Below are 18,103 nucleotides of genomic sequence, written 5' to 3'. Positions count from 1 at the left end.
CCTATTCATGCATTTAATTTAGAAATCCTATCTAGATGATTTTATTCTACTTTAGAATGTTATAGTTAAATTGAAACAATTTCTTCATTAGAATTACTGATTGATTGACAAGTTATGACAGCATGCAACGTTGAATCTATGGTTGAATTATTCTCGTCATTGGTTCATCCGGGGATTGGATAATTTGATTGACAGTTGTCATAGTAACAACTCAGGCCGTCGCCATTTTGTCAGAAGGTTTTTTTGCGGATTATTTTCAAATGTTCTCCCTTCCCGCCGGAATAATGCAATCACTGGATATACCATTGACATTTGTGTTGAAGACAATGCGTCGAATGGATCGAATTTAGACAATTAAGAAGCAAATAATTTAGCATAGTTTAAATATATTTAGGGGGAGCCGCATTTATAGTTGTCAGTGTCTCTGGTCTACCGGGCCGGTTCACTGCGCAGGTTTGGGACGCGCGCCATTTTGTGAAAATTGACATTAAAATTATTGTCCAAAATAAGTGTATATTTTAGGGTATGATATTTGTTTCATATTTTGGGGGATTTTGATTGTTATTCGTTATGATTGCCTACGTCCGTGTTTCCCGTGGTGAGCTTGCAAGAAAACGGAACAATCTGAATGTAACAACCTTTTATTTAGCTATTGAATTCCTAGCTACAGAATCTTGTTAGCTAACCTTAGCTAGTCAACAGCAGTAGCCACGTTCGTTTTGTCAACTAGCTAGCGAGCATACAAGCTAGCTGGCGCTAGTCATCAGCTGATGCAGGTCGAAGTTGGGTGGATAACTAATTTTCTTGGTTCGGAACGCATTTGATCGTCAAGGAGTTTTACTTGGCTGGCCAGAGGGGGATACTTTTCACCTTCGCGTTACGGGAATTGAGTTGACTGACTGCTACCGTTAACTTAGCCGACGACTGAGGGCGGAGAAGCTCAAGCTGGATAAGTTGCCCTATCATACAGGTTATTTGACTTTAAATGAAGATCGTGCCATCAGAGGTGAGCACGTATGTGAAGCTGACTATGTGTGTTGTGTAATAAAGGTAGCTAACTAATAAACTAGCTAGCGATCAGCAACCATTGCATTGGCCGGAGGATGTCATCCGAATGTCGCTAACATTAGCCAGTACAGATTTGCTAACTAACGTTAGCGCTCTGGATCTAACTACACCTAACATGTTTTAAACCTAGCTAGTGAGCTAACAACATTGTACCTTTAGTTGTAGCTAGCGGCTAACGTTACGTCAGAGTGCTAACGTAAGTTAATAGCTAGCTAACGTTACGTCGAAGTGCTAACGGAAGTTAATAGCTAGCGAACGTTAAGGGTTTATGGGCAAGTAAGGCTCGTTAGCTAGCTACGGTCGTTAACATGGCTAACCTGTTAGAAAGGTGTGGGCAAGGTAACAGTAACAAGGTAGCCAGTTAACAATTCAGGCCCCATATCTTGCGTTATTGGCTTGCTAACAAGTTGGCAAGCTCGCCACATAGCTAGCTGGTCATCTAACGCGTAGCTTGCTAGTAGGCCCATACAGCTCGCTCGCAGAACACATCGTCACTGCAATCACTCTGGCGAGAGGAAACGGGTGGCTTGCCTTAACGTACCAAAGCTAGAAGGGTAACGTTAGCTAATGAGCAATCAAGCTAGGTAGTATTTGTCATTGTAGACGAAGCCAGACTTTGCCGTTGACATTTCTGCTCTTGAGAAGGCTAAACTAAACAGATGATTTCCTTTCCTAAGTCCAACCATGGCGAGAACCACTCCATCACCTGTGAGTAGTTAGCTAACAGTTGACAATTCCTTATTTTGAACTGATGACAGCCCGATTTGAGTGTGCAAGTATGTAACAAAACTGAGGGAATCGTTTTTAATAAATAATGTCATAAGATAGACATAGTTAGATATGAAGATGCATACACACAATTCGTATTATAACGGTATATCAATGTAACTAGGCCTGTGTTCATGCCTCGACTCAATAGCCAGGAAAGGAACTGTTCAGAAGACGGTCCTGAAAACAGGGGATTTTATGATCGTTTATGCTTTACAAGCAGTTACCATGTTTTTACTTCGAGGAACAATTGGATGCGTTATTTCTACTTAATATGCACTGTTCTGAATAATTTAAGTGGTGTACAGTTTGTATTCAAAACACTTGCATTGCAATGTAGGCTTATACTGCATATCATATTTAGCAACCCTTCACACACTGATAATACTTCAGCTGACTGTCTATACATAGTGTAATATTTTGTTTATTTTATTAATTAGTTGCTGTTGAGGCATTCGGGTCGTCTTCATCACAGGCATATCAAGTTAATGGCTTTGACAATGAGTATAGACATTCTGAGAGGAGATGGTCAATGGTTGACAATGGTCAATGGTTGACAATGGTCAACCTGTTTTGACCTGCTTGTTAGGATGGCACCTGTCTCGGTGTGAACCATGTTTCTGAACTGTTCTTGCAAAAAGTCAACAGCTTTATTCAGCTTAGATTTATATGGTTTGTCAACATGCCGAACACAATCTTTGAGTCATTGGTTCACTGAAATTAACCAGACTGACTGGGAAATGTGATTTGTTGGATTGATTAGAGCTTTCTATTTTCTAGAGTTACAGAATGTTAAATTTACAATATATATTTTCAAAAAAACATTGTGTGAGTCATCCATTGCCTTTGCAATGTTTTGGTATTTTTCCTCCCTCTTTTTTCCACAAGTTTTTGTACTATTGGAAAGTAGATCCCACCAGAAATGCACAGTCAATGATACTTATCTCCTTTTTGTTCTTCATAGTGGGTTGTGGTTTGCTGTTGGACTCTCCTCCCAGGATGATATGAAATTTTACAGGAGACGATGCATCCAGGTTAGCTGCAATATCTGCAATATTTTCTCTTTGATGGGGAGGAGGCAGTCTTCTGACAATTTACAATTTGGAGTTGGGATTACATTAAATGGAGTGAAGTTTAAAATAAACCATGGTGCACCTCAAGATGTCAGCCAAGAAAGTGGAGAAGAAAGAAATGCTAGTCATCCTTACAGATGAATCTTTTGCATTTAGTGAGCTTGGAAGGATGCTTCAACAACTGGCAAGCATTATTATTGAACAGTTACACAAAGGACAAGGGTGAACTGACCAGCCCCAGATATAATTCTATAATTGCCTATATAATATTAAATGTACAATATTATACATGAAATATAAATCACAATTTATAAGGAATAGTATTATACTACATATAGTGAGAAACGGGGTTATTCTATGCTACCTTGTTTGATTTTTGTCCGATTTTGAGGTCACCCCCATGATCAGTTATACTTAATACATGTTTTATTATTGTATGATGTGTCAGAAATGGCATATTACAATTGTATAATTCTAAACTGGATTCTCCTGGAATGTAGCTACTGTACATCTTTATTTCCAAGGTTCTGCTAATAATATCTATCAGTCTGGTTATATTTGTTCCTCTACAGCTGGGTCAGCTCTGTTTCTAGTGCTCTCAGATGGAGTGCAGGTTTTAGGCTGTGCTGCTATTTTGCTGTCAGGCTCTAGTGTACTGAAAGAGGCCTCTAAGTGTGCCAAAGTTCAATTTTATTTCTTGTTTATTTCTTGCTTTCTCATTGGAAAATGGGAGCTGCTCTGCCCTGGCAACAAAAGTAGGCTATTTGCATACTGCGTTGTGATTGGCCTGTGCATTGATGGGCTTGCCAAATCACACTGTATCTCTGTGGTGATAGGCTATGCTAATTAGGTGCTGTTGCTGGGATTCTGAATAGTGGTTACTGTGTAGCGCTAGTGAATTGTTGTCTGGTGAGATGCTGATAGATGAACAAGCTACGTAATACTTTTCTGATTTCTTTTCACATAAAGAGAAGGTTGATTAACTACCCAGGCTGTATAAATATTGCATTTTTATTCCTGATCTTAAAGTACATATTCTATAGCCTCCCGCTGTTCTGTCGGCACCTTCACATGGATGCTAATACAACAAACATACCATATATAATTTGAATAATAGCACTATTTAACAGTAAGAGTTAGGCCTATGTCTTCCTACTCATGTCAATTATATGAGAGAAATTACACTGACTGTAAAATGTTAGTTAGAATTTACCAACATCCCATTTCGGAATTTCAGTTGATAATCATTGAGATTCATACTACATAGTAACGCTGTGTGCCTACACTTCTAGACCCCTTGATGTGGTATTTTAGATCAGTTTGTCACTGCAGGAAACCTGCCATTGATAGAGTAATCAATCTGAAAAATCAAATAGATTTCTCACTACTTCAGTGAAAGTTTGTATAAGTTTATATATAATATAACATTTTCAGCATTAACTTGTGTAAATGTTGACTTCTTTCAGGAGGAGAGACTTCAGCATGCAAACTTTCGTCCGTCCGGCTTGCGCCCTCTTTTTCTTTCCACGCTGCTGGTCTTCAGATGGCTGCTCCAATGCCCCATACGCACCAGCAGTACAGTGACTGCCACCAGCCAAGCACTGACCAAACTGCTGCGGTCCTACCGTACAGCGACCAGACGCAACAGCTCACTGCCAACCCGGTATACAAGCAACCCACAAACCTCTCAATTTGTCATACACTTTAACACACACTTGCCCAGTAGAAATCAGAACATTTAAGTTGCCTACCCTTTTGATTGCAATTTGTAAGAAAAGTTCATACACATTTTTTTTTTTTGTCTGAGATATTAATGCTTTTCTTGTGATTTGTTACAGAGGCACATGCCCCAGTGCTTTCGTGACCCTACTTTGGCTCCCCTGCGGAAGCTCTCCATAGACCTTATCAAAACCTATAAACAGATCAATGAGGTGAGACTGGTTTCTGCTGTTTAATGTACTGCAATTGCCACAGCATAAAAATGTATAGTTTTGAATATTTTTCGTGTAGTCAGTTAGATAAGGACGTACATATGCTAATGTCTGTATTGCGGTTCTTTCCTGGACTCTAGGTGTATTATGCAAAAAAGAAGCGGCGGCACCAAACGGGTCAGGGTGAAGACTCCAGTCACAAGAAAGAGAGGAAGGTCTTCAACGATGGCTATGACGATGACAACTACGATTACATTGTCAAGAATGGGGAAAAGTGGATGGACCGCTATGAGATTGACTCATTGATCGGCAAAGGGTCATTTGGACAGGTATACTTTTGTAAATGATTCAACATTATTCTCGTGATCACTTGTGTAGCTAGTGTGATTAAAACATAAGAAAATGCAGTACCAGTGAAAAGTTTAGGCACACCTACTCATTCAAGGGTTTTTCTTTATTACTATTTTTTACATTGTAGAATAATAGTAAAGACATCGAAACTATGAAATGGCACATATGGAATCATGTGGTATCATGTGGTAACCAAAAAAGGGTTAAAACAAATTAAAATATATTTTAGATTCTTCAAAGGAGCTACCCTTTGCCTTGATGAAAGCTTTGCACACTCTTGGCATTCTCTCAACCAGCTTCACGAGGAATGCTTTTCCAACTGTCTTGAAGGAGTTTCCACCTATTCTGAGCACTTGTTGGCTGCTTTTCCTTCACTCTGCAGTCCAACTCATCCTAAACCATCTCAATTGGGCTGATGTCGGGTGATTGTGGAGGCCAGGTCATCTGATGCAGCACTCTATCACTCTCCTTCTTGGTCAAATAGCCCTTACACAGCCTGGAGGTGTGTTGGATCATTGTCCTGTCGAAAAACAAATGATACTTCCACTAAACGCAAAGCAGATGGGATATCACAGCAGAATGCTGTAGTAGCCATGCTGGTTAAGTGTGCCTTGAATTCGAAATAAATCACTGACAGTGTTACCAGCAAAGCACCATCACACCTCCTCCATACTTCATGGTGGGAACTACACATGCGGAGATCATCCGTTCACCTACTCTGCGTCTCTCAAATACACAGCGGTTGGAACCAAAAATCGCTAATTTGGACTCATCAGACCAAAGGACAGATTTCCACCGGTCTAATGTCCATTGCTCGTGTTTCTTGGCCCAAGCAAGTCTCTTCTTTAGTGGTGGTTTCTTTGCAGCAATTCGACCATGAAGGCCTGATTCATGCAGTCTCCTGAAGGTTGATGTTGAGATGTCTGTTACTTGAACTCTGAAGCATTTATTCGGGCTGCAATCTGAGGCTGGTAACTAATGAACTTATCCCCTGCAGCAGAGGGTCTTCCTTTCCCGTGAGTGCCAGTTTCATCAGAAGAAACTGTCAAAGTTCTTGACTTTTTCTGGAATGACTGACCTTTATGTCTTCCAAGTAATGATGGACTGTTATTTCTCTTTGCTAATTTGAGCTGTTCTTGCCATAATATGGACTTTGTCTTTTACCAAATATGTCTATCTTCCGTATACCCCCCTGCCTTGTCACAACACAACTGATTGGCTCAAACACATTAAGAAATTCAACAAATTAACTTTTAACAAGGCACACCTGTTAATTGAAATGCATTCAAGGTGACTACCTCATGAAGCTGGTTGAGAGAATGCCAAGAGTGTTCAAAGCTGTCATCAAGGCAAAGGGTGGCTACTTTGAAGAATCTCAAATATGATTCCATATGTGTTATTTCATAGTTTTGATGTCTTCACTATTATTCTACAATGTAGAAAATAGCAAAAATAAAGAAAAACCCTTGAATGATTAGGTGTTCTAAAACTTTCGACTGGTACTGTATGTGTTGGTGTTTTCTCTCCTTGTGATTGCTGTAGGTTGTAAAAGCTTATGACCGTGCAGAGCAGGAGTGGGTTGCCATCAAGATCATCAAGAACAAAAAAGCTTTTCTCAATCAAGCCCAGATTGAAGTGCGTCTCCTAGAGCTCATGAACAAACATGACACTGAGATGAAATACTACATAGGTAATGCACTCTAGTGCTTGTCTGTTGTCCAAGCCATTATGGAGTACTGTTATGTTTTACACCAATCTCTCCTGTATGTGTATCAGCTGAACTTGACTGGCAGAATGTCTCCTTTTCCTATCATGTAGTTCACCTGAAACGTCACTTCATGTTCCGGAACCACCTCTGCCTGGTGTTTGAGATGCTCTCATACAACCTATACGACCTGCTGCGGAACACCAACTTCCGTGGCGTCTCTCTCAACCTGACCAGGAAGTTTGCCCAGCAGCTTTGCACTGCGCTGCTGTTCCTGGCCACGCCTGAGCTCAGCATCATCCACTGTGACCTGAAGCCTGAGAACATCCTGCTGTGCAACCCCAAGAGGAGCGCCATCAAGATAGTGGACTTTGGCAGCTCCTGCCAACTGGGACAGAGGGTATGCTAATCTACTACTTATTGTCTTGGTCCAAAAGAGTTTAACCTTGTCTTTCACAAGTCTCTTTTCTTGCATATGTTCTGTATACCTTTGACGTATATTCTGTTCTCAAGCTTGTAATGCTGATATCTGTAATGTTATCTTTAAGAATGGGTTGTGATTTACTCTTTCTCCTTCCTCAGATATACCAGTACATCCAGAGTCGTTTTTACCGCTCCCCAGAGGTGCTGCTGGGCATGCCCTATGACCTGGCCATCGACATGTGGTCCCTGGGCTGCATCCTGGTAGAGATGCACACCGGAGAGCCCCTCTTCAGTGGCGCCAACGAGGTACAGTAGGCTTGACTGACTAGCTGGAGATCTTTTTAAATGTAGCCAACTCTGAGTAAATTAATTTGATACACGCAATTAACATTAATCCATGGCAGTATTTTGTTCTGTTCTATAATTCTCAGGTGGACCAGATGAATAAGATAGTTGAAGTTCTAGGTATCCCCCCCAATCATATTATGGACCTAGCCCCAAAAGCCAGGAAGTTCTTTGAGAAGCTATCAGATGGCACATGGAGCGTTAAGAAGACCAAAGATGGCAAAAGGGTGAGGGTTCTGCAGTTCCTCTCTCAATATGGTGTCCTAACAGTGGCTTTTGGTAGTGTTGTGCATTTGAGTTCAAGTACCTGACACCCCCTCGTCTTTACTCTGAGCAGTATAAGCCTCCAGCCTCTCGAAAGCTCCACTCCATCCTGGGTGTGGAGGCCGGGGGTCCAGGTGGCCGGCGGGCGGGGGAGTCTGGCCATGCCGTCGCTGACTACTTGAAGTTCAAGGACCTGATCCTGCGGATGTTGGACTATGACCCCAAGAGCCGCATACAGCCCTACTACGCCCTACAGCACAGCTTCTTCAAGAAGACTGCAGACGAGGGGACCAACACGAGCAGCAGCGTGTCTACCAGCCCAGCGCTGGAGCAGTCCCAGTCCTCTGGAACCACCTCCAGCACCTCCTCCAGCTCAGGTAACACTCCCGGGCTCAATTGACCCTCTTTCTCTCCTCGGAATATTGTGGTTGCGGGCTCATCTCAAAGTGGTGCCTTTTCAGTGCACTGGTGGGAAACCCAACCGTTGATGGTGCTTAAAAAATATATACTATTTTAAACCTTTGTTAGGTTGTCATTTTTTAGATGTGATGGGCTGAGGTTGTGCCCTCGTCTCTCTCTTGCAGGAGGATCATCTGGGACAAGTACCAGTGGCAGAGCAAGGTCCGACCCCACCCATCACCACCTACACAGTGGAGGGCACTTTGGGGCAGTGCTGCCAGCCATCGATGGTGACACCCTCTGTCCACAGGTGACATGTCTTTGTCATTCATTTGAAGAAGCTAATTAATCAATAGACAACCTGTTGTAAGTCCTAATATAGTCAATATTATTTAAATGCACTAGGAATGTAATGGTATGACATTTTCCAAGTAGCATTTGACAAGAGTATTGACGTTTTAGGCATTTAGCAGACGCTCTTATCCAGAGTGACTGAGTTAGTGCATTCATCTTAAGAGCTAGGTGGGACAACCACATCAGCCATATTAAGTACATGTTTCCTCAAAGTAGCTATCAGCACAGTCAGAGCCAGTATGAGAGACATTAATTGATTTGATTTCTGTATCTGTGGGCCTCACAGGCAAGAAAGACTTACCCTCCCCCATTGGTGAGGGGAGGCGGCATTGGACCAGAGCCAGTGGCCGGAGAGACCCACCCAGTCCAGGAGACCACCTTCCATGTCCCCCCTCAGCACCCCAAGGCCCTGCACCCCCACTCCCACCCCCATCATCACCACGCGCAGGTGATGGCCACAAGGCCCCGCCCACGGCATTACACCTCCCCCACACACAGCGCCTCCACACAGGACTCCATGGAGGTGGTGCATGGCCATTTGTCCATGACCTCCCTGTCTTCCTCTGCCTCCTCTTCCTCCACATCTTCCTCTTCCACTGGGAACCATGGCAACCAGGCCTACCAGCTCCGCCACCTGCCCTTTGGGCACCACGGCGGGCTGAGCATGGGGTTGGGCGCCTTCTCGAACCCCCGGCAGGAGACTGGCATGGCCGCCCACCCCGCGTACCCCATGGGCACAAACACTGGGCCGGCTCACTACCTACCAGAGGGCCACCTGGGCATGAGGCAGGGCATGGACCGGGAGGAGTCTCCCATGACTGGAGTATGTGTGCAGCAGAGTTCCATGGCCAGCTCGTGACTGCACTGACATTTGGCTGTGTGTTCCCCCTGTGCGTCATTTTTAAGGTGGTGTTTTTTACTACAGGTGTGTCGAACTAAAGCTGCTCACGTCAGAAGGGAGATATCACTGAACCGCTACTACAGCGAAGATCCTTTAAAAGAATGTGGTTTCCGTTTTTCTTTTGCAATCATTACACATAGTAATGTTGCAAAATAACCATAGTAAAATTCAATCCATTTCACAAAATTCATGTAACAAATAACCACCATCTGGTATTACGTGGCAAAATCTTCTGGTGAGCATTGGGGATAAAGTTGGAAGCAGTTTTACAGGTAGCTGTCAGTAATGAAATGCTAACACATCCTCTTATTTAAAACTGTGGAATTTCTGACATTTTTGTTCCACAGGTTGTTGATTGTTTTACCCTTTTTAAAGTGAATTTTCACAAAAGAGCTGCTTTTAAAACATGTAGCTTGACCAGGAGGAAGTGTTTGCAGTGATATTTCGTGTTGTCTGTCGGTATTGTGTAACTCTGTGAGAGGGGAGCACATAGCAGTGGAGTTCCTATAGCGTGCGCCGGCCCAGACAGTGGAGGGGATACCCTGCAGGTGGAAGATGTTGGGAGGTTCTGAGGGGAGCGCTGCCCCCATTAAGTTCAGGGGCCTGGTGAGCTGGGCCCGGCCTGGCACCGATGAGAGATTGGCTCTGGAGAAGAAAAGGATCCGGCCCAGCGCGGGGAAGACTGGTTCAGTCAGTGGCTGGTTCTCAGATAACCCTTTGGCCTTACGACTCATGGACTTGGAATGGGACGGAGCTGGACATTATCATTTGAATTAACATGGCTTTCCTCTATTTTTTTCTCTCTAGACAGCCCTTAATTCTTTAAGGAGAATAAACATCATAGAAAAAGGTAATTTAAGAATGATTTCTGAGGCCTTTCTCTACAAAGATTTTTCATGAATGGGGCCCCACATTACAGGGTCTTATTGTACACACCAATCTCCTAAACATTACTTCCTTAAAATCTTGTTCACAGATTAAGGATTTCACAGTGGAAAGAACTATCTTTTCCAGAGTCCCTTTGCTTACCCCCCCCAAATCTGCATGTAGTTCTTCATCTGAACACCTGCACAAATTCTCCATCTTAAACGGAAACTGAAAAGAAAAAAAACGAGTTAAGTGACTGCCTTTTTTCCTCCTCAAATTATGCTGTGAATTTTACAATAATTTATTTTCCCTTTGGATATTTTTTATACCAAAGCAGTTGTTTTTAAAGCATATTAGGTGTCTGTAACCAATAATGTAGCAGTTCACCACTTTTGACTCCGTTTATCAAGATCTTATTTTAACGTCAATACAAAACAGCAGCAATATATTGCTCTAGCAAAACGGGAACCCGTTGTTGAACTTAGCTGCCGTATATTTTAACAGTTAAGGTTGCAATGTTTTACCAAACCTGTTTCCATATTATTTGGTTGATTAATTTGTGGAGTCTCTCTTTTAACCTTAGTATGTTTAGCGACATTGGTAGTTACTCTGCAGGCTCCAGAGTAGCAGAATTAAAAGCTCATGGTTCAATGGAGACAACTGCATTCTATTTCTGCATTTTCACCCACGTATACCAATTATTATTTTTACCTTTATTTAACTAGGCAAGTCATTTAAGAACAAATTCTTATTTTCAATGACGGCCTAGGAACAGTGGGTTAACTGCCTATTCGTTAAGGGTTTCGCTGCCTTTCATACATAATTTGGTCGACATGCTAGCTACTGCCATAACTCAAGACTATTTTAGTTTCATTACCCTGGCAGTGTACAGACAATTGTTTCAAAATTATTTGGCAGGGCACCTTGTGAGCCTGGTCCTATTCAAATGGAAAGGGTACCAGTCAGCCCTCTTGCTAATGTCCTGAGGATGGTGCTCAACTTAGGCAGACATGCATGTCCGTAGAACTCGACAGTAAATAAAATACATGTTTCATTCAGTTTATTTTATATCAGGGATTTAAGTGCTTATTTTTTTTAATGCTTTTTTTTTTTTGGTCATCTCCGGAAAAGTAACAAGACCAAAGTCCTGCTCATAACAGCCTTCTTAGTTAAACACACACAGACTGCAGGACACCATTCTATTGTCATCATAATTCAGGGGAGAGACCATCACAAGGACAAATCATGTTTGGTATAACCACAAACTCAAATGCAAAGCTACCTGTAATGATATTTTGATTTTATCTAAATGTTAAAATTTTAATCACAATCATTTTTCATACCCCTCATGATTTTTGAGATTCAGAAAGTAACAGTGGTTTTGCTGGCACTCATACTGGTACTAAACATTCCAAAATAAAGGTTTAAAAAAAATATTTAAAAAAAATTACTTGAGTGACTCTTAAGTGTGAGCCTGTTTCAGATCATGCTGAATGACCTTTGATCTAGAGCAGTTGTCATGACATGCAGCCCCTTTTTAATAGTTGAAATAGAATTTATGTATATATTTATATTTTTTAATAAAGGAAGTATAGAACTCACTACCTTGCTCCTGCTGGTATGATGATTGTTTGTCAATTTGGTGACCATTCAGTGGCAAGATCTCAGTTTTCTTAGTCAGTGGTGTATCATGGTCTCTGGTCAGAGGTACTTGACTACATCAGGACAACACTATGAGGTAGGGTTTGAATCAAACAGGGAAAGCTATATCTTCAAACCTTAATTTTCACAGGGTATATTGTAAGTGCATGTACATCCACAAACCTTACATTTTGGTTGTATGAGAAGCACATGGTGGGGAAAAAATGGTTCCATTTTCAATAAGGCTGTTATGTTTGGGTTTCACACATTTGAGTACTTGTTGACATCCCTCACCCTACAGAAAGAAGCGCAAGTCCTCTGATTTCATTTGAATACCTTTTCCTTCAATTTTTATTTTATCAAATTTTTTGTACATGCAACATGCACTATAAAACTGAACAGCATGGGGAAAAGGATAAGTCCATGTATCCACAGATTGTAAGATCTAGTCAAGACTTTGCTGTGTATATGACAATGCCCTTTGTATTATATTAAGACAGTCTTATGTATGATATATAAAAAGAAGTTAATTGAACTGTTGTGAGCCTCTGTTCTTCAACTTATCTTCACACACACCAATATGTATTTATTCCAGGAATACACTATTGTCTCAATGCAATTTATACTTGCACAAACACCAAATAAATTACCATGATAGTGGACACTTTTCTGCTGAATAATAATAACTGTTTAACACCATAACTCCTTTGTGTAGCCTAAAATTACGATTCACAATCATTAATACACTGATCAGCACAACAAACCGGCAACGTTATCGTACTCGTGTTGTAAGAAAGCCGAGTGATTCTCTACACAACAGCAAGCTACATGTAATGGGTGTAGATGAGATGTAAATTATTTGTATTATAATTGAAGTGTCCTTATGAACTCTTTAATGTTAGTCAAATTATCACGTGGAATTTCTTATTTTATAATCATGTAGATCAGCTTGTTTTACGCTGTGGCTCGTTGGTCTAGGGGTATGATTCTCGCTTCGGGTGCGAGAGGTCCCGGGTTCAAATCCCGGACGAGCCCATCTTTTTAAATTTGAAGAGTAATGGTAAGATACAAGTATTTGAATGCTGTAACATAGCAACAACGTAGTGAAAAGTGGTACATTTGGTGCAACTACATAGAATATAACAGAGATTGAAAAATAACTTTATGACGCAGTGAGTTCTATTTTTGCTGGGTTTTTGCTGGGTCATGCACATGTATAGCGAATTCACCATGTTTCCATCCACAACGTTGACACATTAAATTTTACACATAAAAAGAGGGCTCGTCCGGGATTTGAACCCGGGACCTCTCGCACCCTAAGCGAGAATCATACCCCTAGACCAACGAGCCAGATGAAGCATATAAAGTATGTGTTTTGTCTTTATTCACGCTCGTTTACAAGTACATTAGTGTTTTTTTTTTCATGAATCAGAACTGTAGCCGTTTAAAGTTGACTATATTTCCTATATGTCCAATTGCCATGACAAACTAGCTATATTTTTGCAAATTTGGGGTACCTCTTACACGAGTGTAACGAAATCGTTAGTGTAACGTAGAAGACGCACGGTCATCTGGAAGCCTCTGTTCACGGGTTTTTACACTGATCCGAGGTACGTTTTACTTTTAACCCTTACAATGTACGAGTGTAATGGTTGTTAGTTAGAGCTGATCCTGGATCTGTGCGTAGAGATAACACAAATGAGCACGTGACAAGACATCATTGTGACGTACATTGTTGAACGGAAGCAGTTCGGTTTCCTCTTTCTCAAATCCTCCAGGCCACGCTTAGCACTGTTGCGCGCCTTTTAGGTTAATTTCAAAGTAACAGGTAGCTAGCTTGTGTAGTATACATTATTCAAACGCAAAGCATATGTCTGAATACTAAATTCATTTGAAATCGAATAAACGTTTATGCACAATGCCCAATTTTTGCGCGGCTCCAAATTGTACCAGGAAGAGCACTCAATCCGATTTGGCTTTTTTCAGGTTTCCAAGAGATCCAGAAAGGTATGACAACGTCTGACCGTCACAATATGAACCCCTACCCTTCCCAGGGAGTAACCAGTTATACGTTAGCTTGCTAAATGTAGCTATGTTGTGTTCAGTAACACGCTAGTCATCATAGCTAACTTTAATATGTGGAAAATGGCTACCTAGCCAGCTCACTTGCAGCGAGCCAAGTGGTGTGTGTGTGGCTTACAGTGCTGACATTCGCCTGTAGCTGAGTTGTACAGATAAGATAGCCCCCATGGCATTTGTGGTGTAGATCCATCGTACCTCTAGTGAAACTTTTGGACATATACATTAGGTACCACCCCAGCACCAACACACCTAAATAATAAATTAATCATCGTCTTCAGTCTGGACCATGATTCTTTAAAACTAATAGTTTACAGGTAACTAGGCCAATAAGAAAATTCCACCTAACCCCTCCTATTCTGGTTTGTTCAGATGTAGGCTCTGGGTTGAGAACTGTCGCCGGGCGGATCTGGAGGCGAAAACATCAGACCAACTCAATAAACACTACAGACTGTGTGCCAAACACTTTGACCCGGCTATGGTTTGTAAAACAGTAAGTGCATTTCAAACCACAAAGGTCTTTCTTTGAAACATGTCTACCTCACTGAACAATCTGTCCTTTTAGAGATTATCATAATCTTACATTTGATAGGTTAGGAGCTGTGTGTTTTGATATTCATGTATTTGAATAACTTGTTTTGTCGACATTATTGTTTTTCAGAGCCCTTACAGAACAGTACTGAAGGATACTGCTATTCCAACCATATTTGATTTAACAAGCCACCTCAAAAATCCTCATAGCAGACATCGCAAGCGGATCAAAGAATTGGTATAATATCGCTTCTTTTTTTACTAGGACTTTATATCCTTGTGTTGCTTAAAAAAACCAAAATTCTGTTAACTACTACTGGCTATATTTCTGTAGGTCTGTTTTCAATGTAATAGTTAACATAGTTACATTGTCTTATGTTTCAAATAATTGTTTTAACAGACTGAAGAAGACATAAGGAGAATTAAAGAGAGAAGATGTAAGTTGCATTGTTTTTGTTTAAAAGTATTGTTGTATCCATACACCTTTTAAACATCAGCTTATATCGAATTTCATTTTTTTGTTTCCTTGCAGTGGCATCCTCCATTGAACAGCTCCATTCAAAGAAAGACATTGAGGCAACTGAAGGTCAAGATGCCGCTGAGGAGGAAATCAAGCTATCCCCAGAGGAGAAGGAGTTCCGAGATTACCTGAGGTCTCTGTTTGAGATTGTTTTCATGCTAGGAAAGCAGAACATCCCATTGAAGACCAATGTCCCAGAAGGACTGGAGAGAGATCCCAGTAATTTCCAGGCCTTACTGGAGTACCGCATTAATGCTGGAGATAAGGCTCTGAGGAGACGGTTTGAGGCCACAGCAGTGAATGTGGAGTACCTCTCCACGGTCCAGCAGAGCCAGCTCCTAGACGTCTGTGAGGGCACTGTCAGAGAGGAGATCCTCATGGAGGTGAGAGAGAGTCGCTTCTTCTCACTGGTCACAGGGGACCTGGTGGAGTTCGCTGGGGAGAGACACCTGCCTCTCTTTCTGCGGTTTGTAGATCAGTCCAACACTCTCAGGGAGGAGTTCTTGGACTTTCTGCCATTCGAGGGGGACGAGGCCTCACTGGTGGAGAGGCTGGAGACTCAAGTGACAGACGGGTGGGGGCTGAGGATGGAGGACTGCCGTGGCCAGGCCCATGTAGCCACCGGCACCTTTGCCACTAAGATGAAAGCTGTGGCAGTCGGACTGATGGGAAAGTACCCCATGGCAATGCACACGCCTTGTTCCACCTGCGCACTGAATATACACCTGGCCAACAGCCTTCCCTTCCCCAGTGTGCAGGTTGTCATGGCAACCCTGAGAAAGATTGGCATCTTCTTTAAGCAGTCTCCATTCTTGCAGGCTGAGCTGGAGAATGCCATCTCTGTTTACCACCAGGGAAATTATGAGAAGGCAACCGAGCTGAAGGAGGCATGCAGCTCTAACTGGACAGTGCAGCACAACGTGTTTGAACTGACTGTGGACCTGCTCGAGTCCCTCCTGCTGTGCATGGATTGCATTCGGGACAATGAGAATGTCAAGTTCCCTGATGCTATGACTGGGGACGCCTACTCAATCGCAGAGACCCTGGCTGACTTTGAGTTTATTGTCACCTTGGTCATCCTGAAAAATGCGCTTTCCTTCACACGAGCCTTCGGCAAAAACCTGCAAGGGGAGGCCCTTGATGTGTTCTTCGCTGCCAACAGTCTAACAGCTGTCCTGCACTCTCTGAATGAAGTCTTCGACAACATCGAGGTCTACCATGAGTTTTGGTTTGAGGAGGCTGTGAATTTGGCAGGTACCATGGAGATCCCTGTGAAGGTGCCTCGTCTGTTCCTCCGGAAGCACCGATTGCCCGACACAGACGAGATCCCGCCAGAGACTTACTTCAAGGAGTATGTGACGGTCCCGGTGATCCGCGGCATCATCGATGAAGTGGACGACATCTTCTCCCAGAGCAACCTCAAAGCCCTCAAGTGCCTGTCACTGGTCCCTGCCATCATGGGCCAGATGAAGTTCAACACCTCAGAGGAGAACCATGCAGATGTGTATCGCAAGGACCTCCCCAACCCAGACACACTGCCCGCTGAGCTGCATTGCTGGAAGATCAAATGGAAGCACCGGAGCAAGGAGGTCCGCCTGCCCTCCACCATCCACGAGACACTTCAGCTGTCGGACGTCAAGTTCTTCCCCAACGTCAACTGCTTCCTGAAGGTCCTGACCACCCTGCCTGTTCTGATGCTGGAGGACAGCGGCAGCTCTGAGACATCCAGGAAACGCCTGCAGACTTATCTCAGTGACACACCTATCAAACACAGGTGCAAGAGTCTGGCCGTGCTCCACATAAACTCCCATGTTAAGCATGACCTGGATGTCATGGTTGACAAATACTGCAGACTGTACCCTGAGGATGAGCCTGAACCCGAGCCTGAGCCTGAGTCTGAGATCAGCACCGTGGTGATATAGCATATTAAGTTTGAACTTGTGGAGTTTTTTTCCGTATAAATGGGACAAAATCCAATTAAAATTACATTCAAATGATGTCTCCCTGTTGTATTCTAACTTTAGTCTGATAGTTTCATGAACATAGTAACTGTAAAGTCTGAGTAAAATATGACCTCTAGACAAGGTTTTTTGGGGCATAATTTTATGTAACATTTTGATAATTAATATTGCTCTGTACCTTAAGAATATTGCCATTAAACATTTTTTTTATATTTTGTTTTGTTCTAATTAAATGCCACTTGGTGTCTTGAATGATACTGCTCTTTATTTTATGGGAATTCGTCATATACATTTTTGTTGATTTAGGACTATAGGCTACCACTATAATTTTGGAGGGTAAATATGTATTTGTCACCATTATTTGCCATTCTGCTTTATGACAACTTTACAAAAAAGGTTATACCATTTCCCTCCTTTATGCTACAAGCACAAGTCTACCAGTTACTGTGACCTGCCCATGACCTTGCGCAGAGGAGGGAAGATGATACCAAGATACTATAATCGTATAATGTTGCAATTTTACTGCAGGCTACGTTATTACTATGACGTTCGAATTTTGTCTTTAAATTATTTTGGAAAATCCACAAGAGGGCAGTCCAATCTCAAAAGTTGCAAAGTAGATATCGTCATCCCGAAAGAGAGCCATAAACCTAGTAATGGCGTCTTTTTGTAGGCACTAATTCCGCCATTGTTCGTTGGACAAAGCCACAGATACAACAATGAGACAGATATTTCACTGGATGTATAAATGTGAAGCATCCGCTTGTCGTTTCCACTCATACTAGCCCACTGGCGGGCAGTGGGAGAGGATGAAATTAGATGGATTTTGGCCGAAATTCTGCACATTTTCTCACCAATGGAACGTTTGATCTCAATACAATTAATTATATGTTGCCATAACTACAATATGTTATGAACAGAG

At 42.2% G+C, this 18,103-nt stretch overlaps 2 protein-coding genes and 2 non-coding genes across 7 annotated transcripts; 3 read left to right on the top strand and 1 right to left on the bottom strand.

The window, feature by feature from the left end:
- Positions 1–214: 214 nt before the first annotated feature.
- On the top strand, positions 215–12,625 carry LOC129831938 (dual specificity tyrosine-phosphorylation-regulated kinase 1A-like). Of its 4 annotated transcripts, none has more exons than XM_055895565.1 (12): positions 215–1,006; positions 2,801–2,870; positions 4,376–4,572; positions 4,748–4,840; positions 4,981–5,169; positions 6,734–6,881; positions 7,010–7,296; positions 7,479–7,625; positions 7,751–7,891; positions 8,002–8,305; positions 8,513–8,637; positions 8,968–12,625. In XM_055895565.1, the coding sequence occupies exons 2-12, from the start codon at positions 2,861–2,863 to the stop codon at positions 9,538–9,540; spliced, it is 2,214 nt and encodes a 737-aa protein (XP_055751540.1). In that variant the 5' UTR covers positions 215–1,006; positions 2,801–2,860; the 3' UTR covers positions 9,541–12,625. The 4 variants fall into 4 exon arrangements, with proteins under 4 accessions (XP_055751540.1, XP_055751543.1, XP_055751541.1 ...); XM_055895566.1 differs by lacking the exon at positions 215–1,006 and adding an exon at positions 1,017–1,776; XM_055895568.1 differs by lacking the exon at positions 2,801–2,870.
- Positions 12,626–13,053: 428 nt separating this feature from the next.
- trnap-cgg (transfer RNA proline (anticodon CGG)) lies at positions 13,054–13,125 on the top strand. The gene has a single exon. It is a non-coding gene; the product is annotated as a tRNA-Pro (tRNA).
- A 243-nt stretch (positions 13,126–13,368) lies between these two features.
- On the bottom strand, positions 13,369–13,440 carry trnap-agg (transfer RNA proline (anticodon AGG)). Its single transcript has one exon. It is a non-coding gene; the product is annotated as a tRNA-Pro (tRNA).
- A 390-nt stretch (positions 13,441–13,830) lies between these two features.
- Positions 13,831–17,433, top strand: LOC129831937 (52 kDa repressor of the inhibitor of the protein kinase-like). The gene is made up of 5 exons (XM_055895564.1): positions 13,831–14,097; positions 14,542–14,662; positions 14,831–14,938; positions 15,101–15,137; positions 15,233–17,433. Exons 1-5 carry the CDS (start codon positions 14,009–14,011, stop codon positions 17,140–17,142), a joined length of 2,265 nt encoding a protein of 754 aa, XP_055751539.1. The 5' UTR covers positions 13,831–14,008; the 3' UTR covers positions 17,143–17,433.
- Positions 17,434–18,103: the final 670 nt, after the last annotated feature.

This window comes from Salvelinus fontinalis, chromosome 33, assembly GCF_029448725.1.
Source record: "Salvelinus fontinalis isolate EN_2023a chromosome 33, ASM2944872v1, whole genome shotgun sequence".
Taxonomy (NCBI): Eukaryota; Metazoa; Chordata; class Actinopteri; order Salmoniformes; family Salmonidae; genus Salvelinus; species Salvelinus fontinalis.
Note: the sequence above shows the minus strand (reverse complement) of the source record. Positions and strands in the feature narration are given on the sequence as shown.

What these genes read in the sequence shown, in the direction of transcription:
- LOC129831938 (XM_055895565.1), top strand. An exon ending in AACAGCTCACTGCCAACCCG is followed by an intron (nt 4,573 to 4,747) that starts GTATACAAGCAA and finishes GATTTGTTACAG; the next exon opens with AGGCACATGCCCCAGTGCTT. An exon ending in GCAAAGGGTCATTTGGACAG is followed by an intron (nt 5,170 to 6,733) that starts GTATACTTTTGT and finishes TGATTGCTGTAG; the next exon opens with GTTGTAAAAGCTTATGACCG.
- LOC129831937 (XM_055895564.1), top strand. Translation starts at nt 14,009, where the DNA reads ATGCCCAATTTTTGCGCGGCTCCAAATTGTACCAGGAAGAGCACTCAA. An exon ending in CGGCTATGGTTTGTAAAACA is followed by an intron (nt 14,663 to 14,830) that starts GTAAGTGCATTT and finishes ATTGTTTTTCAG; the next exon opens with AGCCCTTACAGAACAGTACT. An exon ending in GCAAGCGGATCAAAGAATTG is followed by an intron (nt 14,939 to 15,100) that starts GTATAATATCGC and finishes TTGTTTTAACAG; the next exon opens with ACTGAAGAAGACATAAGGAG.